This window comes from Pristis pectinata, chromosome 13 (genome assembly GCF_009764475.1).
Source record: "Pristis pectinata isolate sPriPec2 chromosome 13, sPriPec2.1.pri, whole genome shotgun sequence".
Taxonomy (NCBI): domain Eukaryota; kingdom Metazoa; phylum Chordata; class Chondrichthyes; order Rhinopristiformes; family Pristidae; genus Pristis; species Pristis pectinata.
The window spans coordinates 44,156,955-44,181,474 of record NC_067417.1 but is presented as its reverse complement, the minus strand read 5'-3'; the positions used below and the strand labels follow the sequence as shown (position 1 = coordinate 44,181,474).

The window sequence follows — 24,520 nt, the reverse complement described above, 5'->3', positions numbered from 1 at the left end:
TCACCACGGCAACGCTCCACAGTAGAACAGCCTCACCACGGCAACGCTCCACAGTAGAACAGCCTCACCACGGCAACGCTCCACAGTAGAACAGCCTCACTAACACAACGCTCCACAATAGAACAGCCTCACCACAGCAACGCTCCACAGTAGAACAGCCTCACCATAGCAACGCTCCACAGCAGAACAGCCTCACCACGGCAACGCTCCACAGTAGAACAGTCACACTGCAACAATACCCCAGTGAAAAGTCTCATCACTATAACACCTTATGTCAAAGTCTCTCTCCTTGAAAACAACCTATGAGGGAACAACTCATGGTGAACAGTCTCACTGCAAGTACAACCCATGCCAAATAGTCACTGTGAGAATTGTTTCACAATGGGAACAAGCCACAGCCGACAGCCTCACTGCGAAAACAACCCACAGCCGACCGCCAACAGTCTCTGCAGGAACAACCCACCGCCAACAGTCTCTGCAGGAACAACCCACCACAAACAGAATCAATGCAAGCACACCCCATGCTGGACAGTTTCACCATGAGAACAACCCACTGCCATACCGTCTCCTTGCGAGAACACCCCAGAGCCAGCAATCTCACTGCAAGATCTCCCAATGGCAAACAAAGTTGGTGACACCAATAAGCAAAATCTTCAAGCCAGTATGTATGTAGTAGGCACTGTCCAGATTTAGGTACTTCCTGTGAATAAAACTGAAGTGAAAACATAACACATTCACACTTAGAGATACAGCTCTTCTGATACTTACTGTAGCCCATGCCCTGCAGAAAGTATTTGAAGGCCTCTGTCAGCTTTCCAGGCTGTTAGAAGAAAATGTACAAACTAAAAAATGGTATCAGCCTGAGGACATACAGCATAATAAGAGAATAATAAACAGAAGTGCAACACCTGATGGTATCCGCTAATTACCACTTTCATTGGTGAAATGAGGACATTGGGAGAAACCTGCAGCCGTCAAACGTTGCCATTTTTAAACACCCGCCTTAACCATTAGAACTGGAAGCAACAAGGAGTTAAATCCCAAATGTGACACATAGGTGCCCCTCAGGAATTTCCTCAGGGCACCTCCTGCCTTGCCATCTTAACCTCAAAGCAAATCCCATTTTGAGTTACATTATCACTTCTAGGAGCTCGAATCCTTGGTCTTCTGTATTGAGGTGAAAGACACAAGCTTGGAAGAAGTTTAGGAAAATACATCAGTGTAAATGGGAATCTGGACACAGAGTGTGAACTACCCACCTGAGTGATCTGGGGCAAGCCACCACAGTCAGCCATCTAAAAAAAATAAAGCACAGGTCAGGATTACATCTGTGGATGAGGATGTAACAAGACATTTGTCACATTTCTTCAGCAATTAAGTTATAATACACCTGCAATTCACAAGGATATTCACATAATTTTTATTTCTTAGGACTTTAGGTTTGATACTCCAGCAATTCCCAACTACATTCTATCAAATTCATTTGTATCAGGAAGAGCCAGAGCTCAGATTCAGCTGGTTCTGTCAAATAAAGCCTATTGAGTGTTCAATTGCTAAATTGGATAGATGTCCCTTGAATATAGGGACTGTTTAGATATGTCCCGTCGTAGCTCAGCTCCAGGGGGTCAACATACCATTCATTACAGGGCTGACTCAGTGCCCCATAGTAGCTTGGGCTTGTCTGAATCTGCAAGAAATAATAGGCTCAGTCTCTGTTTGCAATTTAGATCTACTGGAGAAATGTCCGATAGCAATTTGTTTCCCAAGTGCCCACAAAGGCCTCGCTTTGTCAATTGGCAGTCCTGTGACTGCGAATTTGTTGGATGAATATTCTAATGCAGTGTGGATGTGTTGATGATTGTTTAGCTCTGTTTGATGAATAATGTCCATTGTTCTGCTGGATAAATTAAACCCATCACTGCTGTCTGGACTGAATGAAGCCTGCAATTGTCTGCTTCTGGTGAATGAATGAACAAGGCAGATAATTTCCTGGTTCCACTGGAGGAATAAGATTCATTGATATGACAGTATCAGACATTTATGAGGCTGCTGATTGCCTAACTCTGTGTGATGAACGAGGACCATGATTCAACATTTGTGTGGGCTGGAATTACAATTATTTGCTTCCTCCTGGAGGGACGAATTTCTCCTTCATCTTAAGTCAGCCACATTAAGAGAAAGGGCCTCATAAAGAGCAGGTATTCTCAGTTCAGGGAATTGACATAATTTAAGGTGCCCAAGTAGCAAGGCTGGATGGACCATTTACATTGTTAGAAGGGAAGAGGTTTCTCATCGTAGAGCAAAAGGAATCGATTTGTTTAACCATGACAGGACCAATCTAATGAATATATCAGGTGAGCTGCTGAAGTGAATAGTTTAACAATCAGCAAAAGATTAAACCAGGGTGAAAATGCAGTGAACAATAATATTGAGAAGTTATTCAGTGTAAGCACAGGCTTCTCAAAATAGACTCATTTGTGATTATATTCTTCACCTGCTTTTAAACCAAGAGCACTAAAGCCAATTGCTAACAGAATCAGATAATCATAGAACGTTTAGTAAATTCAGCGCAGCCAATCACAACCACGTCAGCCGAGAAAGCTACCTGATGTAATCCCAATTTCCAGTACAAAGTCTGTATCTCTGTAAATCAGCTATGGGATTACCTCCTTGTTCTTATATTCGATGCCTTGACTAATAAAGCATCCCATATATGCTTTAATGACTTTATTGACCTGTCCTGCTACCCCTGTTTGTCCATACAACTCAATATCCTTCAACTTATTGTAGCTTCCCTTCCTTTGCTGATTTCTCACACCTCTCGGAATTAAATTCAATTTGCCACCTTTCCACTCAAGAGACCAGACTGTCCACACCCTGCTGTAGTTAAAAGCTTTCCAGCTCACTGTCAATCACTCAGTCAATTTTTATCATGCCCCACATTCAAGTCAAAATCACAAATATATACTGTAAGGGACTGAATATTGAGCCCGATAGAACACCAGTGGGAGTAGCCTTACAGTCACAAAAACACCTTCAACCATTACCCTTTGCTGCCACTGAACCAATTTTGGATCCAATTTGCCACTCTCTCTTGCACCCTCAGCCTTTTATTCTATTACCCAGCCTGCCTTGTGGGACCTCATCAATACCCTCATTAAAATCCATCAAACACACAGGAATTTTAGAAAATAGGAGCAGGAGTAGATCACCCAGCCCCTCAAGCCTACCCTGCCATTCAATAAAATCATGACTGATCTACCCCAGGCCTCAAATCCTCCTCTGTGCTTGATCTGCATAGTCCTCAATAGCCTAATCTTTCAGAAATTTATCTACCTCCACTTTAAATTCTCTGAATGAGCTAACCTCTGCAACTCTCTAGGACAGAGAACTCTTGAGATTCCCCTCCCTCTTCAAGAAAAAAGTTCTATGTACCTCGGTTTTAAATGACTGACCTCTCATCAGATACTTGAAACAAGGTTCTCTAGTTCGAAGTTGTTTAAATGGAGAGGGACCACAAAATGTGGCTGTGCAGTGGGATCTGGGACTCCACGTGGATGAAATACCATAAGTAGGTAGAACAAGTAATTAAGGCAGAAATGGAAGAATCAAAAAAACAAGCTGCTGGAGGAACTCAGTGAGTCAGGTAGCATCTGTGGAGACAAAGTCAACTTTTAGGGTCAAGACCCTGCATCAGAACTGAGAGTGTAAAGGGGAGACAGCCATTTTGGCTTTTATTGTAAAGGAAATGGAGTAGGGAAGTCTCGCTACAACTGCAGACCTCCAGTGAGACCACACCTCGAGTACTCTTTACAGTTTTGGCCTCTTATTGGGGACAGATATACTTGCATTGGAGGCAGTTCAGAGAAAGTCAACTGTGTTAAGCAGATTGAGTTTAGAAGAATGAGAGGTTAACTTATTTAAATGCAAAAAGCTCAGAAAGTGCTTTACAGGGGAGAAGCTGAGAGGATCTTTCCTCTTGAAGGGGAATCTGGAACTAGGGCACATAGTTTCAGAATATAGTGTTGCGAGGTAGGACACAGATGAGGAGGTAATTCTTCTCAGAGATTTGTGAATCTTTGGAGTTCAAAGAGTGGAGAGTAATGGAGGTTGAATCATAGAATATACCAGAGGCTAAATCAGATAAGATTTTTGATCTCTAGGGTAGTGGATAGTGATGGGGAACAGGCAGTAACATAGAGCCGAGGTCAAGATCAGATCAGCATGCTCTTACTCAATTGCAGAACAGGCATGAGGGACCATTTGGCCCACTGCTCCTGTAAAAATACCGGCATGTAAGTTGTCAACGGACAAAAACAAAATCAGCAACTCCTTTAACACTCATTAGGGGAGGGAATCTGTTCACTGCACCTAGCCTTCATGTTTTGACTCTTAATGCCCATGGCATATTGAAGGATCAACGATAAAAATTTACTTGCCAGATACCTAAAAATAAGAAAGTCATCAATGAAAATGAAATGCAGAAAATTCAAGTGTCTCTGTGAGGCTGTACACACACAATGCTGGAGGAACTCAGCAGGTCAGGCAGCACCTGTGGAGGGAAATAAACAGTTGATGTTTCGGGTCGAGACCCTTCACCAGGACTGGAAAGGAAGAGAGCAGAAGCCGGAATAAGAAGGTGGGAGAGGGGCAGGGGGACGAGCACAAGCTGACTGGTGACAGGTGAGTCCAGGTGAGAGGGGAAGGTAAGTGGGTGGGGGAGGGGGGATAAAAGGGAGTGAGGTGAGAAGCTGGGAGGTGATAGGTGGAAGAGGCAAAGGGCTGAAGAAGAAGGAATCCGATAGGAGAGGACAGTAGACCGTGGAATAAGGGAAGGAGGTGGGGCACCGGAGGAAGGTGATGGGCAGGTCGTGAAGGTGGGGGGGGGGGGGGGGGGAGACACAGGAATGAGGGAAAACAAAGGGGGGGCAAAGGGGGAAATAACAGATGGGAGGGGTTCCATGTTGATGCTGTCAGGTTGGAGACTACCGAGAAGGAATATGAGTTGTTGTTCCTCCAACCTACGTCTGGCCCCAAAATGGCAGTAAAGGAGGCCGTGAATAGACATATCAGTATGGGAATGGGAAGTGGAATTGAAGTGGGTGGCCACCGGGAGATCCTGGCTGTTGCAACGGAAGGAGCGAAGGTGCTCGACAAATCTGTGTCGAGTCTCACCACTGTAGAGGAGGCTGCACCAGGAGCACCAGATACAATAAATTACACCCTCAGATTCACAGGTGGACTCACCTATCACCTGCCAGCTTGTGCCTCTCCCCCACCTTTTTATTCTGGCTTCTGCCCTCTTCCTTTACAGTCCTGATGAAGGGTCTCGACCCGAACATCAACTGTTTATTTTCCTCCATAGATGCTGCCTGACCTGCTGAGTTCCTCCAGCATTTTGTGTGTTGCTCCAGATTCCAGCATCTGCAGAATCTCTTGTATCTCTGTCTCTGACGTTAAATCTACTGTAGCGCATTATCTTGGCCCTTCACATCAGGAAGTAATCCCATCCACTCCATAATTCAGGTGCAAATTGCCTAATTTAAATCAACTGTGAAGGGATTGGCTGCTCCCTAAATGACCCTCATCTGTGTGGTACTACAATTAGTCCAGTTCATTTACTACCTTTAGGAAAGTTGTCTGAGTTGGGTCCAGTTTGGAATTGCATTCCACCTAGAAAGAGAAGGCAGTATCAGTTAAAAGAAAGAACAGTGAGCAATAAAATGAACTAATATTTATGTAGAGAATATTAATTGCATTTCCTAAAATTAGGGGAGAATTGCTCTGGTCAGTAATTGTAGCAAATTATTCACGTATTCATAAACATTCCCTTCCATCAACATTTCCAACATTGCTACAAATGTCAGCTGGAGGAAATCTTCACAACACATGTACTGCGCTCCTATTTATATCAACCACAGTTCTTGCTTCACTGTCAGTTGTCTTTCACTATTCTCTGCTTATTGTCAATCAGCAGCCATGTACAAAATATTAATAAAATATTCCAAGTGTCATGTGTTTCCTCCAAATGTCAAACTTAGATCTTGTGACACTTTCCCATCATGCTTTGTTGATAACATGCCTATTATTACTAAACAACACTGCCTCCATCTCACAGTAACACCGTGGAGGACGTATAAATAGATGTCGATACACGGACAATTATATAACCAGAACAGCATTTAACTGAGCTTCCTGAATGCCACATTCCACATACTTAGCTAAGTGGACTGAGCGTAACTTGAATGTAACTTTGGAGCTTCAAAATAACTTGGCATTGCTGGCAGACAGACTCAGCACTATTTTAATGGGAGATTTATACCATTTAGTAAGAAATAGAATAACCCAGTTACATGCTATATAGAGCTCAGACAAGGTGAGTGAAGGAGATGTCCATTGCAATGCTGCCATTTGTAGATCAGGCAGTGGAGTGAGGAGGTAAAACTGATGGCGCGAAAATATGAGAGTGACCATCCCCCACAGATGAATTCTCCAGTTAACTTATGAATCCAGTGTTCCCAGCTCTGCTAGGTTTTACACGATTAGCCAGTACAATTAGCAATAACTTATCTTTCCTATAGGAGACCAACGCAGAGACAAGGCCTCATATTTGACCCCCAACCACTGAGTGTGATACAGCATTGCAGTTCATACTCACCACTCCTTCCTCTGCTGGGGAATTGTCCCCCACCACCAACATCACTGGACACCTGAAATACACCAGACTATCAGTTCACTTTCTCACATCTGCAGGCACCTCCCAAACAGCCAGACATCAATCCTTCCCCTGCCATTTCTCGTATTGTCAAACACAAGGAAAGAGCTTTAAGTAATGTGTGAGGGTGCCTGCTCGGCCTTAACCAGTGGGTTAAAGACATATTGATATGGGATTAGGCTCACACAAGAAGGGCTAATCAGAGGGGCTTATTGGGATAATGTTAGTACACCCCTATTACAGCAGTTGGACATCAAAGGATTAGGGAGAAGCTCACTCCTGCAGTCAAGGATAGCACAGCGGCTTGAGAAGGTTAGAGAAGTTAAAGTAGGAGCTTTGCTCTCTCAAAGCTATCATCTTGCATGCACTGTGCCAAAAACTCAAGGACAAGATGCTTGGTTGTGTGCAACCAGTCCTTATTTGAAGCCCCACTGTGACTGACTGCTCAGTGTTAAATAGGCACATCCTTCACTGATCACAATCCTGTGTTTCCTCAAAACATTTCAGTTGACGCCCTGATTGACTCAGGACATTAGTTATCTCGTAAATGTGATCCAGCCAGGGAGGTTTTTATTTCTGATCATTGGCGTACATTTGTGAGCGTCTTGGCCACTGATTACACTCACCTCTGCACGTTCTGTTCCATACGACGCAGAGGATGTGGGATTGAAAGCCCAGGTTGCGGTCACATACCACACCAAGGTAACAAAGAAGCTGGTTTACTTGATTAAACTTATAAAACAAGATTAGGTAATAACGGCAGTACAGGTGGCATGCTGCATCCAGACTGCTTGGGAGTCACTGAAACGCAGCACGATCCCAGATTACCACATCTGCAGTGTCTGCAGTCTGAGTAACTTCAGCTCAGAGTTGTTGTGGGACAATTGTTGTGGGAGGGTTATCTGAACATTTTAACCAAAGAGGTAGTCAAACCCATTAGGTTGGCAACGGTTCATATTTGGATAGTGACCAGGGCAGGAGAATGTGACTCTGAATTCAGCAGGTAAGGGGGCTACAGATGCAATTCGAGGCAGGGCCTAAGCTTCTGCCATTTACCCAACAGTATGGATAAGAACAGAAGGATGGGCTAACTGACCACAGGAGGCCAACAAAGGGGTGATCAATGAGAAATATAGCACAGGTCCTCCCCAGGTTACGACAGGGTTCTGCTCCTGTGCACTGCTTGTAATCCAGACAGTTTACAAGTCAGAAATGTGGCCGGGAACCAAGCTCCCACGTGGCAGAAGATGCCTGCAGCCATGCAGCAGCTGGGAAATCCATCCTGCTGGTCTCCCACATGCTTGCTCATGTGTACAAGTTGTGCATAAGTGAGGCATTTGTAAGATGGGGGAGGACTGCAGTAGTAAGGAATAGTGTAGTCAGGCAGCTGAAAACCTATCAATACCTCAAATTGATCACACTAGAGGCAGTGATGGGACAAACTCCTCACACTGGGGCCACCGATGGGCATATAACCCCTCACACGGGGGGCATTAATGGGCATATAAACCCTCACACTGGAGCCAGCGATGGGACAAACCCTCACACTGGGGCCAGCGATGGGGGTATAAACCTGTATATTCCTTGCACTGTGACCAGTGAGGAGTGTTTGCCACTCCTTACAAGGATTGTTGTCCAGAATATTCTCCTTCAGATTGTGTTCAGTGAGGGGGATGTACAGGCTGGACATAAATGGAGAAGAATATAACAATAATCAATTGTTAATTATTTGAGAATTTCATGACAATTAAATGAAATACAAGAACAGGTGAGTGTAGTCAGGCTGTGGGGTCGGAGAGGATGCTAATCCAGAGGAAGGGAATAATGAAGACTTACTGCAGAGTCTTGGCATTGGCTACACTTCCAGGTCTGTTCATTTCCAAATCCCTACGACTGTGGAGAAGAATTTGTTCAGATAATTATTTTTAAGTAATCATATTTTGGTCCCATTAAATATAGGACCATCTAAACCCCATCTTTAGATTGTGGCTACCTGAATCCATCTGCAACTATAGAAGCTTCATCTTTGCCCACATCTAACTGTGGCAGCGTTATCTGCATTGAGGTGTATTGATGACAGTATTTTTAAAATTCAATTTAAAAGGACACAGGCTTCACTGGGAAGGCCAATATTTGTTATCCTCCCTAATAATCCTGGAAAAGATGGTGACTAGCTGTTCTCTTGAACTGCTACAGTTTGATGATGAAGATATTCCCCAAGTATTGTTCAGTCAGGATACCATAGGAGTCTTGTATCGTGATGCTTGCCTGAAGATGTGCCTGGCATAATGTTGCCTTTATTGGTGTGCATCTGTGGTAGTTTTATCTGTTTGGGGTGTATCTAAGACAGAGGTAAAGCTGCAATGTTGTAATCTGCACTGAGGGGCACTTGTAACAGTGACGACTACATTGAGGTACGTCAATTTGATCCAAGGTACAACTTCTCTCCTTATCTGTTTATAGGACATGGGTATAACTGGCTTTTATTGCCCACTCTAACTGACCCTGAGAAAGTGAGTCACCATTATGCAGTCTTTTTGGTGAAGGTACTCACTCGGTGCTGTTGGATAAGGAGTCCCAGGATTTAGCCAGCAATGATGGAGGAATGGTGGGATATTTCCAGGTTATTGTATGACTGAGAGGAAAACGTGCCAGTGATGGTTCCTATGTACTTGCTACCCTTGTCCTCCCTTGTGATAGAGGTTGCAAGTTGCGAAGCGCTGGCAAAGAAACCTTGGCAAATTGCTGCAGAGGATTTTGTAAAGGCAATTCATCAGCAGCTGGGGTGCATTGGAGGTGGATGGATGACAGTCATTTATGCTGGATGGTGTCAAGTTTTTTGATACTGCTAGAGAGGCAATCATTCAAATGCAGAAGTATTTCTTTCCATTTCTATGCTATAGATTATGGAAAAGCTTTGGGGAGCCAGGAATTGAGTCACTCACTCTGGAATACCTAGCCTCTGACCTGCTCACGTCACCATTGTTCTTACATTGCTGGTCTTGTTAACTTTCTGGTCAACAATGACTTTCAAGATGTGGATGGTGGGGGGCCTTGCCAACACAAACAGTTGAATGGTTGGCTGGACACTCTCTTGCTGCAGACAGTCATTACTTGGGACTTCTGATGAATGTTACTTCCCATTTATCAGTCTATGCCTTCATGTTACATTGGCCGCTTGCCTAGGTTGCCTAGTGGTAATGAATATTGTACAACCCTCAATGAACGTTCACATTTCTGACCTTATCAGTGGGATGCAAGTGAACAGGTCATTAATAAAGGAGTTAATGATGGTTGAACCTAGGACACTGCCCTGATGAACTTCTGTGACAGTGCACGGAAGTAGAGGTAGTTTGTGATGCTGTAACCCAGAGAGAGGAGCTTCTGTATCTCTACTGCCGACTTTGAGAAGTGTTTGTGAATCTACGGTTGTACTGAATACCATCTGTGACAGCTACCTGTTGTACATGTTCCAGAAGAGCTGCAGATTGCTCTGGTTGATGTTGGCTCCTATCTGCTGTCGCAGGCTCTGCACCAGCTCCGTATTGTTCATTAACTCCTCCTGGGATTAGGGATGGAAAGGCACAGTTACACAATATTCCATTGACTAAAGGCTCCACCTACTGCTTTTACCAAAAGAAATCAATTAATCTTAACTCTTCTCAGAAGCCATCGAGTCACTGCTGGGTATTACTGACTGGGTATGTAGTACCACGGTGGCTCACTCATGGAAGCACACTTAGGAACTTCATCATTAGCTTTCAATTACAAACTGATTGTTCTTGGAGAGGGATGAGGGGAAGGTGCAGAGTTTTGATAGCCAGTTGTTGTCCTTATTTGGTTTTTCTAGCTGTCATCAACCGATTCAACAAAGAAACCCCATAAATTTATGCAGCAGCTTATCCACTCTCTCACGCACATCTCAAAATGCTTCACAAATGCCTCTGTTACCACAGAAACTCTGCAGACAGCAATATGTGATATGACGATCAGTCTGTGGTGGTGTTAGCCAATATACACGACCAAAGAACACAACAGGAGCAGCAATAGATCACCTGCCCCTCAAGCCTAGCCCGCCATTCAATAAGATCATGGCTGATTTACCCCAGGCCTCAACTCTTCCGTGCCAGTTCCTCAAAGCTCTCAACTCCCCAATCTTTCAAAAATTCATCTACCTCCCTTTTAAATAACTTCAATGATATAGCCTTCACAATCCCCTGGGGTAGCAAATTCCAGAGATTCACCATGCTCTGCAAGAAGAAACTCCTATGCACCTCAGTCCACCTCCTTATCTTGTAACTATATCCCCTTGTTTAAGGTTCTTCCACAAGAGAAACATCTCAGCATCTACTGTATCATGAACCCCATAGGACCTTCAATCTTTCAATTAGATCACTCATTCTTCGAAACCCCAAGGAATAAAGATTTCACTTTTTTAGCTGCTTATATAAGGGAAGCTCTCTCATCCCATGAATTAGGCTAGTAAACATGCAAACAAGAATGGGTTACTCTGATCGCTCATGTCTTTGTACGAATTCACACTTCTGTCTGAAGTTCCATTGAATTGGACACTAAAACTATAGAAGTGGATGAACTCTGACATGCACAGCGATAGCCTGGGCAGGAAGAAGGTAACTGCAAATAGTAATATTTATTGAAATGGTCTATTGCATCCAGATCTTTATTCACTGAGGAGAAACTTGCTGATTTTGTTTTGTCATAATCCTCTCTGAGTGTTTAAACCTTGCACTCTGCTCAGTTAAAGACTGATATTTCACACTGAGCACAGGTGGTTCTGCAGGATGTGTCAAGTGCTGTACAAACGGGCCAGTTTTCTGTTGATACAGCATGCATCACGTTGACAGAAAAGTCAGTTTTCATTTCAAATAGCTCAGCAAATAAATAAAAAAATCACTTCCTGACTGTTTCAGTCACTTCCAATCCTAACTCCTGCAGTGTAAGATAATTAATTGCACTGTTTATTAACACATACATTTTAACTGCCACACAATATTCTAGCTACTTCACCATATCCTAACAAATTACAACCTAACACTTAGCAGACAGGGTGATAAGATACAGTGTGTGCTAACTATCAAATGTATCAAAATTGTTTAACTGAAGTCATTACACTGTGCCTTAATATTCACACTAACCTGATTATGGTATTGTATCTAATCACCAAATACCCAACAAAAATATATCCCAATTTTTACACTGCATCGGAATTATCACATTCAACTCTAAATTATTAAACTGCATCCTATCCTCCTGCCATATCGTTTCTCATGCTGAGCTCTGAAATTCATTTTACCCTGTTCTCAACATTAATTTTTTCCAAACTTGGTGTTCCCCACGTTGTGGGCAATGGCCTATTATATTAGTTTCTCAGTTTTAAAGCAGGGCATGCCAGACAGATATCCCAGGGGCAGGAATGGGGGAGGGGGGAGGGGGGAGGGAGAGAAAAGCTGCACCTTTAGATATTAAAGACACCAATTTTGACACCCAGTGTAAATCAAGCAAGTGGCATCCCATTGCAAGCATGCTCGGTATTTGATGCTTTGCTGCTATTGGCCACTTAACCCGCAAGTTCCTGAAGTGCCCCCATGCATTTAAATAAATTTTTCTTCTCTTTTGCCCATGGGACCTACCCGTATTATGACTCATTTCAGAGGGTGAAATGCCAAAGGTAGCCAGGTTAGTTGCCTTTGGGAAGGGCAAAGAGGCTACTCCAATCAAAATGTAAAATTTTTTTCATCAAGCTGAAGACGAAGGGGAGATCTACCAAGTTCCACAACAGAAGCTGAACTCCTCACATACTTGATTTTCACCCACAGGTCCCCCTCCAGTGAGAACCTTCCTACAACCCCCTCCCCAAATTACTTGTTGTTGGAAACCTTCCTTTGGTATCAATTTCCACAGCCCAGTTCCACTAGTTCAGGGCAGGCAGCTGAATGAAAAGTCACCCAGAGGCCTTATACTCAGAGCACAGTTTCCACCCGCCTTCCCAGCTCAAAATCAAAGTGAAATATTCAACATTTAATATATATTTTGTAAACCAAGATAGCAAATCTCATTCCAATGAGCAAAGGTTGACCATCCTGAGACAAGATGGTGAAGTATTCCTATTAGACAACATGGCAGGAAGCCATGCCCCTGCTGTTTATGCAGTATCAGCTTACCTGGCTGCAGAGATGTGACAGGACAGTGTCAGGGAGTGAGCTGGTCAGACCCGAGAGCTGTCAACAAACAGAAGAGCAATGAGCTTCACCCTCCGCATTCTCCAGTCTCCCGAAGGACAATATTTCTCTACACCAATCCACTATCTAAGCTAAACCTGCAGAGGAACCATGAATATGGATTCATACAACACTGCTTTTACCACTGAGAAAAAGACCGCTTATTTAAATTGTAATGGTAACTCTCCAAATGTCCCCGAGCATAATTATGGTTTTAATTTTTCAGTTTTTACTTTGCCTCACTTTTCGGGGTGATTTCTCCATTTTCATCTCTGTTCAGCAAAATTAGATATTACAGTAATTCAAAGAACATTCAAGGGTATTGATAAAATGCAACTAAACAGAAATCAATAATTATTACAAACTCATTCGTTACCTCTTTGACAAAATATTTACATTCTTCCTTGTAATAGTGAACACCTTGTGTTTTTTGACCCCTCAACTTTTATTCCACTGGCCTTTCTCACAATGGTCACACCACTGACCTGCGCATCCCACAAACACGTAGGATTGGTCAGGAGATGATACAAGCATCTCCTTGCGACATAGAAGGGGGGCATTCAGTTCAGAGTTTATTTCAGCTCCATTATCCTGCTTATCCCTCCTCAGCTCAATTCCCCTCTGATTCTTCTACCACAACACGGGAGGTAACTTTCAGTAGCCAGTTAACCTACCAGCATAATGCCCATTTGAAAGCAAAAAAATGACATTCCTAAAGCAAAATGAATAAAAAAGTAAATACTGCACACCTGATATTTATTACTGCTAAAACTGAAAATTCAAGTTATACATGTCATCATTTAAATTCATGAATAGGTTCTAGACCATAAACCATTCCCAGGTAATAATTATTCTACACATTTGGGATTCCAAAACATTTGAGATTTGGAGGGCCATTTTCAGGTCAGAGTGGAAACAGATCTTAGTTGGCCAATACTGGAGGGTCTGAGATATTCACCTTCCTCAGTGTAGATGCCGGTTTTAACTTTTCATTACCAATGAATGACCCACTGCACTCTTCCCCTCACTCCCTGTCCCTCAATGCCCTCAGCCTTCCCCTCTATTACAATCTGTTCAACATCTCTCAGTCCTCTCACCACCAACTCTGCCCCCCCCCCACCCCACACTATCATCTGCATTTACACTCTCTCTGACCCAACCCCAACCCTGGAAATCCCATCTGCAACTTGTATCTTGCCTCCATGATCTCCTCTCTCCAATGGTGGGTGACCAATTATTACACACAGCACTTTGGGCCCAGTACATTGAGTATCAGAGATTCCTCTTTAGGAGCACTCCCCTTCTGTGACCCAAGTTAAGAGCTGTAATAGTCAAATTTAGGCTGTAGTTTGGGTATCCCATCTGTATGTAAACCAGTTAGGTCCCTAATTCGAACTCCGGTTCTTGATTCAGAGATTTTATTACAACCATTTAATTTGGTTTGAAATTACATTTACAATGCCTCATTTCTGTTTTCCAGTTTAAAATCATCAAAGAGCAAGATGATGGTATGTTCTATTATATATTGCAGTTAGACAGTCGTGTGCACTGACCTTAGTTGCTGCCCAGTCAATCCAGCCCTTTCCACAGGGATCAATATTGACAAGGACCATTCCCTCCACCAGGTCTGGGAAAATCAACTGAAAGAACACACAGCCAAGTAAGTCCAGCATAACCAGTGTGAGAGACATTAGATTGAAAGTGTCCAGGGCACAGGAGATTCCTGCACAAGACAGTCCACAAGAAGCTTTGTTTGACAGGGCAATGCAAGACAGACCTGTAGAGCCGAGTCGATTTAAGTGTGCTCAGTGCTCAAAAACCAGGAATGTAATGAGTGGTAACATTATCGACAGACATGTTTATGCAATGGTTTGAAATTCCTTCGTCTACTGGTAAATCCATTTTAAAAACAAGTAAAGAAATTATATACAATACCATCTTTCAAAGTAGCCCAGTAGCACAGTAAAGTAAAACAAAGAGAGTAGGCCATACACTCAAGATGCAAAACATAATTTAGTAAGAAGTGTGCTGGAAAATATCGGTGGGTCTGTCAGTATGCCAGAGATAAGGTGAGGGAGATAAAACTTTATCAGAACACTAATCCATAACTTGGACAAACTGAGTAACTTTTCCTGCTCCATAAACTCAAAGGCCTGGATTTTTCTGGCAGTGGTGAAGGGGCAGGGCTTGCCACTGAGCACAAAGCACATATTGCCAAAAAGATCAAGCAGGTATTGAGTGTGGATCTGCCTTTCGCTTCCAGCCACCAGCTATATGGACCTGCAGTATTCAGCAAAATTAGTGACACCAGAAAGGCTGACAAGTCAAAAAGACTTAAGAATTTCCACAGATAGCAAATGAGGAAAAAAAAGCTCTAAATTTTAGTAACATTTGGAACACTTTACAGGAAGTTAAGTAAAAATTGGGATCTACTCTCTGCCTACCCACTACCTCTCTGACCACCCTCTGCACCCACTCCCTAATCCACAGTGCAAGCGAATCCCTCCGCGAGTCCCACAATGGTGCCCTCAGCAGTAAAAAAGTCTTTAATTGGCCACAACACCACTCGTTTGTGGAAAGTGCTGAGAGCAGTTGGGGGGAGGGAGGGTAAGAATGGGGGTTCAGGGTGGAGAATATATATTGCATACATAATTTAAATACGTTTTACAAGTATACTGATAGGGCATTGCTTTAGCTATAAAGCAATGCTTAGACACTCACAGCAAATTTGGCAAGGACATAGGCTCCAGCTCCCACTCCAATTCCGACAATACTCTTAAATCTGGAGGAAAACAAGACGTCATGTAACATCTGAGTAAACCACATGAAACAATTGGTCAGCATGGTCTGTCCTGTCTGCAAAAGGCCACGACTGTACTATAGCATGGCCTGACCACCATGGAATACATACATATTCATCCAAGGTGCAGAGCATGAAGGCTTGTATCTTACCAGCCCATCTATTATGCTGGTTTATATCCAAATAACCCTGCCCACAATGTGCCCTCTGCAGAGTTTCAGTCTAACCACTGTAGAGGAGTGGACCAAATATTGCTTTTTTAGCACACTAGTCTGCAAAGACAAGGAGAAACAAATACAATTGTTTCTTCCTAAAATGTACTGAGACTACAAGATCTATTATCCATGAGTTCTTTCTCCAATCAAATAACTTACTGCCTTTTCAACGCTGGGGTCAATAAAACTCAATGACCTCAAATTGCAGTCTTTTGTAGCATGTATTTAATGCTCACTTGTGATGTGTGGCATGTTGATAATACTCAGCAGTGCCGCCTGACCTGCTGAGCATCATCTCTTTCCATAGCATAACCCTACCAGTCAGGTTATATCCTGCCTGGCTGAAGAGCCCTTTCAGACACACAACAAACACACACACACAGAGCTATTCCACTCTGGCAGCCACCATCATCGCATAGTCGACACACTGATGATCCCTTTGTCTTTCAGGATAAGCCTGACAGGTATCAAAGGTCATCTTCCAGATGGAGGAATGGACACTCTAACTTGTGGACTTAGGTGCAGTACAGCCGATAACCCCAGTAGGACCAGAGGATATAAAGGGTAGGCAAGTACTGTATCTAATCTGTCCTTTCAGATTCCTCCTCCCCTCATTACACAATATATTCTGCTTTTGTCCATCCACATATCTGCCGGTCACTCCAATTAACAGCACCTTGCATTCATCATTATCATGTTCTTTGGTCTTTTAGCATTGTAGATTCACAGGAAATTACATTTGCCCAAAACCATACCATCATCATTGGCACTGACAGGTTTAGCTAGGGGTGTGCATGGCGAAACGCCTGGCACTAGCAAGCTACGGGTAGGTTAGACGAATATAGAAGCTGATATGCAGGATCCCAAGGGTGTGTTCATATAGTAGATCTACCTCAGAGGGCTTGGGCAAGAGGTCCTATAGGGAAGCCTACATTAGAAGGTGATGGGAATGTGTATGATTACACTTGACAAGTTATCTTCTCTACCACATCACCTGCAAACAATACCACAGAGCCTTTGGGCATCCTCCTCCAAGCTCCTGCAGGGGGAGTGATGGGCAGCTCCATGCCAGCAGGCAGTGATACACACATGGTGTAACAGTTGATGGAACTAGTTTCAGCTTCCATGGCAACACAGGCAGAGCCTACCCAGAGTCTGTGTGAAGAAAAGTCATCAGGAAGCTGGCAGCGATGGCAACAGAGCAGTTTGCATTTCTCCAAGGGGCAAGGCCATTGGATGCCTTGTCACAAGAGAATGTTAATGGTTCTGTGCACCAGAATCTGCTCTCCACAGTCCCTCACTTGTGGTCCACAGCCAGCTAGTTCAGATTGCTGTCATTCCTGACAAGACAGCGCATGTTCCAGCCAAAGAGTAGCTACAGACCACCTTCATGGTAACCTGCTACCTCACCAGTACAAGGGAGCAGACTTCTACCAGCTTACTTGCAGCCAGAAGTGAGCAATGTAACCCAGCAAAACAACATGGATAGCTGTACTGGATATACATACCACAGAGCCAAAAGAACACCAATCATTGCTGCAATATTTAGCAAAGAGATACTTCCAAACTTAGCTTTTTAAGCCAAGACTCTGATAATGGGATTTATCAGTTTTGGTCCACGTAGGAATAATTCTGATTTCAGAGGCTTTCGGGATGAAAGGATGAAAAGTGGCATTATGGAAAGTATACAAATTCCTTAGTCTTCCCATTTTATGGTTTGAGGTTCCAAGGAGCTGCAGTTGCTCCCATACATACACTGCACTGTCATAGTGGTACCATGTGCTGCATGGGGTGGTGGTGGAGGCAGGTACATTGGTCAAATTCAAGAGATTGCTAGATAAGCATATGGAGGAATTTAAAATACAGGGATATGTGGGAGGAAGGTGTTAGATAGTCTTAGGCGAGGTTTAAAGGTCAGCACAGCATTGTGGGCCGAAGGGCCTGTATTGTGCTGTACTGCTCTATGACAGCTGGCTAATCCCAAAGCTATGTGTGACAAGGTGGACTGCCCATGCTCTGGTTATTGTCTCCCTACCTGGGTGTGGAGCTGGTCGGGTGGGGTTAACAGGAGGATCTCCAGGCTACAAGGCATGCCCCGGCACACATTTAGAGAGGGGATTCCCTTTGTTACTGTCTGGTGACATTCTCCTTCTCAATCTGGTGCTCTGCCTACTCCTCATCCTCCTCCTCCCCCTCCTCCCCATCATCATCATCGCCGTTGTCCTAGTGGACTTCAGGCAAGAGCTGAGCCCTCATTATGACCAGACAATGACAAAGTATCAGATCTTCTTTGGAGAATGCTGCAGGGCATCCCAGGTCAATCAGAATCTCAGCTTGAGGACACTACTTACAATCACCACCAGGCACCTGGTACCAGCAGCAGTCCAAAATGATGAAGTGCCAAGAAAGGAAGGGATAGCCCTGGTTACCCGAGAGCCAGCCCTCCATGTACTGTTTGGGATTAAAGTACAAGCTCCCCAGAAACCCGGCACCAACCAGTTGCACATTCAGGGAGTGAACGCCTTTGCGATTTATGTGGAGTCCACATAAGGAGCCTGATGCATCATGGGTGCAGCACATCGTTCTGATCCTTCAGGAGTCCCACAATCCTCACCCATGACGACCGACAGACTCTAAAGGAGGAGTCAGTATCTTTTCCTTGAGTAGGAAGCATTAATTATGCCCTAAATGCAACAATAAGCAGCAGTTAGTGATGAATGCCAACGATCAGCTGCCACCACAGCCCGAGGGTGATAGTGACCCTTGCTACAGTTGGAGCAGCGCATGTACAGAGGCAAAGCTGGAGCTTGGGTGTGCAGGAAGTTACATATACCTGTCACCCCTTCCTCCGAAAACCTTAGCCTCCAGAAATACAGCTGCTCAGACAACTGGAGGTAGGAACATGCTTCTCTATAGATCCATGGGTTATGGGGGTCTACAAATACAAGGCCTTGCTCCACTTGTCCAGCAGGTCTTGTTCTACCTACAATCCCTTTCCTGTAACTCCCATTCACTCAGTGCACCCTACTGAACCATCACTGAAGTACACATGACAAAGTGATAATAAGGTGCATATAGTTCACCAAAAGTAGCCAATCCAGTTTAGAGTCCACTCCTGTGGCACTTGGCAGTTTCATAGCTCCTGTGTCACAAACTCCACAGCTAACTGAATAGTGCCCGAGCAGCCCTTTACCTAATGCAACTCCTCTGAAAGGGGCATTAGCAATTCTCTGCGAGTGGTCCACATCATTTATCAATCAAACGCAATAAAAGTTCAATGGGAAAGGTCCAAGGCAAGTGCTGCACCAAGACCAATGTCATTCATGCAGACTCTTTGTGCTTTTTGCATTAGTGCCTAATACACAAAGTTGTGCCGTTGACTTTTGTGTGTTGTGCCAAGTGCAGTTTTATCACATTGGTGCAATTCACCCACAAAAGCATGAAGGATTCACCCACATTGGACACAAAAATATTTTGCCCTAAATGCATGGCACGATAACCAATGCATGATGTTGTCCACTTCCAAAAATTTTGTCCTATTAATAGCAATGGAGCGGAATTATACAGTACGGAAATAGGCCCTTTGGCCCAAATCATCCATGCCGACTATAGTGCCTATCTGAGCTATTCTCAATTGCCTGCAATTGGCCCCTATCCCTCCAAACCTTTCCTTTCCACGTAACTGTCAAATGTCTTTTAAATGTTGGAATTGCACTACTTCTACCACTTCCTCTGGCATCTCATTCCATCTACCCCTCACCCTCTGTATGAAAGACTTGCTCCTCAGGTCCCCTTTAAATCTATTAAATAATTCTAATCCTATGCCCTCTAGTTTTCGACTCGTCTACCCTGGGAAAAAGACTGTGACCATCTACCTTCTCTATGCCCCTCACGATTTTATAAATCTCTATAAAGGTGACCCCTCAGCCTATCCAGTGTCTCCTTATAACTCATTAATTAGTTACGGGATGTTCAGCAAATGCTGTTCATTAGAGATATTAGGTGCTTAGCAACAAATATCATTCACTTGAGATGCTAAATTCGTTAACAACATGTTAATTTGAGACACAGTACTTAGCAACGTGCATAATGACTCACCCAAAATGCTGAACTACACTTGGCAACATGGCAGCTAGCTGGTCCATGGTTGGGAACTGGTACCTGAAGGAAGAATACAGCACATAAAAACAGTTGGTGTGGGCACAGACCCTCTTTACATAAAAAAGATCTCTGGAAACAATATAACAAACACTGATATATCACAAAAATTACAAGCGCTGGGACACAAAAACGCAATGAAGCAGGTTGGGAATATATAGAAATTTTGTGGTATTGGTGCAACTCTGTTTGTAGCTCTACATCTGAAGAATTGTGGGTTGAAATACAACTCCGGTGAGCACAAAATTCTTGGCTGACCTTCCAGTATAGTACTAAAAGGCTGCAGTAGTATTAGAGGAGCACCTTTTGGATGAGATGTCAAACTGAAACCTTATCTGACTTCTGACGTGAATGAAAAAAATCACCCTATTTTGAAGAGAAGGCAACTTATCTCTCATGTCCTGATCAATATTTATTCCTCAATCAACATCACTAAAACAGATTAATTGATCATTATTGTATCTATGTTGGTTGAAGCTTATTGTGCAGAAACCTGTGTTTTTTTGGAGATCATGAATGGGTCAGGAAAGATGCCCCGTAAATGAAGATACATCCTTTGGTAATTCTTCTAGTTTTATTATATTACTTTGGTAAGACTGGAAAAATAGCTTAAACAACTGAACAATCAATTCACCTGGTTGTAGACCAAAGTTATGAAGGGCCATGGGGACAACCTCTTGCCCCATGGCATTTGGCAGCAATGTTTTACCTACTGAATAGAGAAGGTTAAAAAAACCCAGTCACTGGACCTCATATGTGTTGAAATACGTTTGTACAAGGGACAGAATTTCAAACATTCCCAAATGGGAGAGAGTGCCACAATCCAAGCAAGGAAAACCACCATGAAGTAATGCATCACCCAACATGCGCAAATACTGCCACCCTTCTTTGCTGCAGAGTCAAAAATCTTGAACTCTATCCGTTGGCATTGTGGGACTCTGTAAGCTGCAACAGACCACAAAAGCAGCCAAAGACACCTGCTCAAGGACAATAAAGCAAGGCAATAAACCTATGAATTGATGACTTACATAGAATGCTGGGGAGTTGGTTACAGGGCAATATCATAATCAAGGGGCTCAAATGGTTTATATATGCATCAATTAATAATGTGGGTCACTGGCTAGAATTAATCCAAAGAGCTGAGTGATACAAAATATGGAGAAAGAACTACGACCAGACCCTGGTTATTAAACTGCAAGAATTTGAAGCTGTTCTCAGTTGATTCAAAATGTCAGTGAGACTCACCCTGCAGGGAATTGTGAGGCATTTGTCTGCTGGCCAGGGGCATCCACATGGCACACAACAAAGTGCTTGGTGATTTCCTGCATGTCCTCAAAGTTGAAGAATGTGTTGAAGCAGAGTTTATCTGGGAAAAGAAAGGGATGCTCCATTATACCTAGCAGCAGGCTTTACCATTGGCAGTTCCAGAGAGTATCAGAAGAGTGAGAGCAGCTCTGACAGTACCACAACATGTGGGTGGAGCCACATAAATTCATCCTTCCCACAACTGCATTTAATCCCATTAGATCAGTTGGAGGCGTATCTCTTGGTGTGTGTCTTCCTGTACCTCCCCATTTCCTTGCCCATCAAGTCAAGCTTCCCATAAGGTTCACCCCTTCCTAGCCCTGTAGCCTCGGCCCTACCCCTTCCTAGCCCTATAGTCTCTGTCCTTCCTGTACTATCCATAAGCTAAGGGTTCAGCAGCTAGGGGTGTGGCAGCTGCTGCAGGTGTGAAGTGATTGTGGAGGCTTTCAAACAAAGCAGTATTGTGATAAAATGTATTTCACCATCTCCACTATAAAAATGGTTCCAAGATGCCAGCGTAGGACCCATCTTCTGCTCCCATGATATTGATCCCATTAACCTGCTGAGGCTCAAGCTCACCTTTCCAGCCCTCCCATTGGTTGTAATTGTGATTCTTCCTTTGAACTTACCATACCGTCTCATCATCCCTCCTTTTTAAAATCCACCCTTTATCTCTCTGTATATACAAATTACCAGCATATTTCCAATCACCACTTCCTCTCCTAACCTCACAAACTTATTTTTGCCTCTAAAATTTACCCCTAATCTCCTACAATTTAGTTTGATTCCATAACTGGTTTTGTCCATGCCATTACACAAAAACAGTTTCCCCAGAATGATTCCAGGGATGAAAAATTCCAGCTATTAGGTTAGACTGGAAAAAAAAGATCCTTGGAACAAAGGTCAAGAGGAGATTTGATAGAGCTGTAGAAAACATAGTGGATTAGATTGGGTTGAAAGAGGGAAGTTGTTTGCATTTGTAGATGGTTCAAGGACAGAGGCACAGATTTAACATTTTGGGCAAAAGATACACAGGTAATACGAGGAAAATACTTTTATTTAGAGGGTACTTTTGAATTGGAATTCGCTGCCTGTATGGGTAGTAGGAGCAGTATCAATCATTGAAAATGGTTGAATCAAAGGGAACTGGATCAACACTCAAGAGAAATTAATTTGTAGGGCTTTGGGGAAAGAGTAGGGGAAATGGGACTGACAGAATTGCTCTGCCAGGGGCTCTCGTAGGCTGAATAAACCCTTCAGCACACATCAATTCTATGGTTCTATGAAGCAGACCTAACCAACATCACATCCAAGATCACATAGTAAGTGAAAATGCATTGGGTGAAAAATGGCTATTTATCCTTTTCCAATTCCATGAAGCCTTCGAGACAACAGGCCACACTATCCTCTAATATTTGTCCTCTTTTGTTTGGCTCAAATTGTTGTTCTACTTGTCCAAGGGTGATTAGAATATCTATCTGTCCATGCGTACATCTGCTGTCCTCTCCCAATCATCTACCATCAGCCTCTACCTTTCCATTTTAACATGCTACTCTTTAGAAACATCACCTGACTTGGTGACATACAGCAACACCTAGTTCTACTTTAACATCTCTTGTAATCACTTAAGTGCCCCAGGTTGTTATCTTTCAATTCAGTCATACATAGGACGTGGGCACCCTGAACAAGGGGAATATTCAATGACCATTCCTCAGACGATGGCGGTGAGCCACTTTTTTTTTGCACTCCTGCAGTCACCTAGAGGAGGTATTCCCAGGTAAAGGATTTCAGGATTTTGCCTTGGAGACAATGAGGGATGGCAAAATATGCCCTGGTCAGGAAGATGTATGACCTGGAGGATAAGGTGTAGATGATGGTTTCCCCATATGCCTTCTGCCCTTGTCCTACTTAATAGTGAAATCCCAGATTTGGAGGTGCAGGTGAAGAAACCTTAGTGAGGTACTGTAGTGCATTCTGTAGCTGGTGCAAACCGTAACCACATTATGCTAGTAAGGTATGGAAAGGGTCTCAGTCAAGATTAGCTAGCCCTGGAGTTTTTAAAATTTATTCATTTTTTGTGATTTGGGCTAACAAGACCGGTATTTATTGCCCACCACTAACTGCCCTTGAGAAGCCAATGGTAAGGGTCAAGTTTCTTGAGTGTTGTCGAAGCTGCACTTAACCAGACACCTAGGATGTTCCAGTACATTGGTGATTTAGGTTGAGTAGATGGTAGAAAGACTTCGGGGTTTCAGATGAGTCACTCATCACAGAATCACTTAGTCTCTCCCTTGATTTTGTCACCACATTACTTCATTGGACTGGGAGGCTCAGTTAAACTTTTCTTCATCCTCGGGTGAGTCAATTAGGAATGAGATCGCTACTGAACATTTCGGCAAAGCGTTTAAGCTCATTACAGCTGTATGGTGTGACTATTACTCACCGCATCAGCCCAAGTCTAATTGTTGCTTAGCTTTATCAATGATTCAATGCCGATGACTTCATTATCTGAAAAGCCTACTTGTCTGTCATCATCCTAGAAAAGCCATTTGGAAGGTCGAATCTATCAGTTTTGGCCATTGCCATAAATTGCTCGCCACCGATGGCGCAGCCCACCCTGAAACACTGTCTCGGGCAGATTTGAAATTCCGACCCCATATCCACTCTATCACCATGATCAGTTAATTCCACCTCCATATCAGAAAGGAGAAGTGCCTCTTTGATAGCATGGGGAGTTGGACAGAATGAAGAGACTCCTCAAAAGGGTCAGGAGCGGAATGATATGTTGAGTGTTGAGTTCAATGTGGTAGAATGCCTTTGTGAACTGAGTCAAGATGCAAGGCAATGAGATTCGATTTGTGTGGGTGACTGTAGTAACTGTAAGTAATAGCCTAATTATCTGCCAAAAGCCTAATCTCTTTCTTTCCTTTTTGTTTAAAAAAAGATCTATTAATAGTGAAGCATAGGAGTGCTTAAGAACCAGAATGCATCTCACTGATGTAAACAGTATGGGGAGAGAAATTTGACAAAGGTCACCAGTGCTAAAGGCATGGACGAATAGTAGTTACTGGCTGTAGTTCCACTGAAG

The 24,520-nt window shown here is 43.4% G+C and overlaps 1 protein-coding gene across 5 annotated transcripts in view; it reads right to left on the bottom strand.

The window, feature by feature from the left end:
* Positions 1–24,520, bottom strand: part of ndrg4 (NDRG family member 4) — a 120,505-nt gene that overhangs the window by 7,643 nt on the left and 88,342 nt on the right. For all 5 annotated transcript variants that reach the window (XM_052027983.1, XM_052027984.1, XM_052027981.1 and 2 more), the window contains 11 exons: positions 21,373–21,493; positions 20,068–20,130; positions 15,676–15,736; positions 14,508–14,594; positions 12,898–12,954; positions 10,174–10,277; positions 8,552–8,608; positions 6,659–6,710; positions 5,626–5,673; positions 1,260–1,295; positions 769–820 (listed from right to left, as the gene is read on the bottom strand). In XM_052027983.1, the coding sequence (XP_051883943.1) occupies positions 769–820; positions 1,260–1,295; positions 5,626–5,673; positions 6,659–6,710; positions 8,552–8,608; positions 10,174–10,277; positions 12,898–12,954; positions 14,508–14,594; positions 15,676–15,736; positions 20,068–20,130; positions 21,373–21,493 (738 nt within the window). The remainder of the gene's footprint in view (positions 1–768; positions 821–1,259; positions 1,296–5,625; positions 5,674–6,658; positions 6,711–8,551; positions 8,609–10,173; positions 10,278–12,897; positions 12,955–14,507; positions 14,595–15,675; positions 15,737–20,067; positions 20,131–21,372; positions 21,494–24,520) is intronic.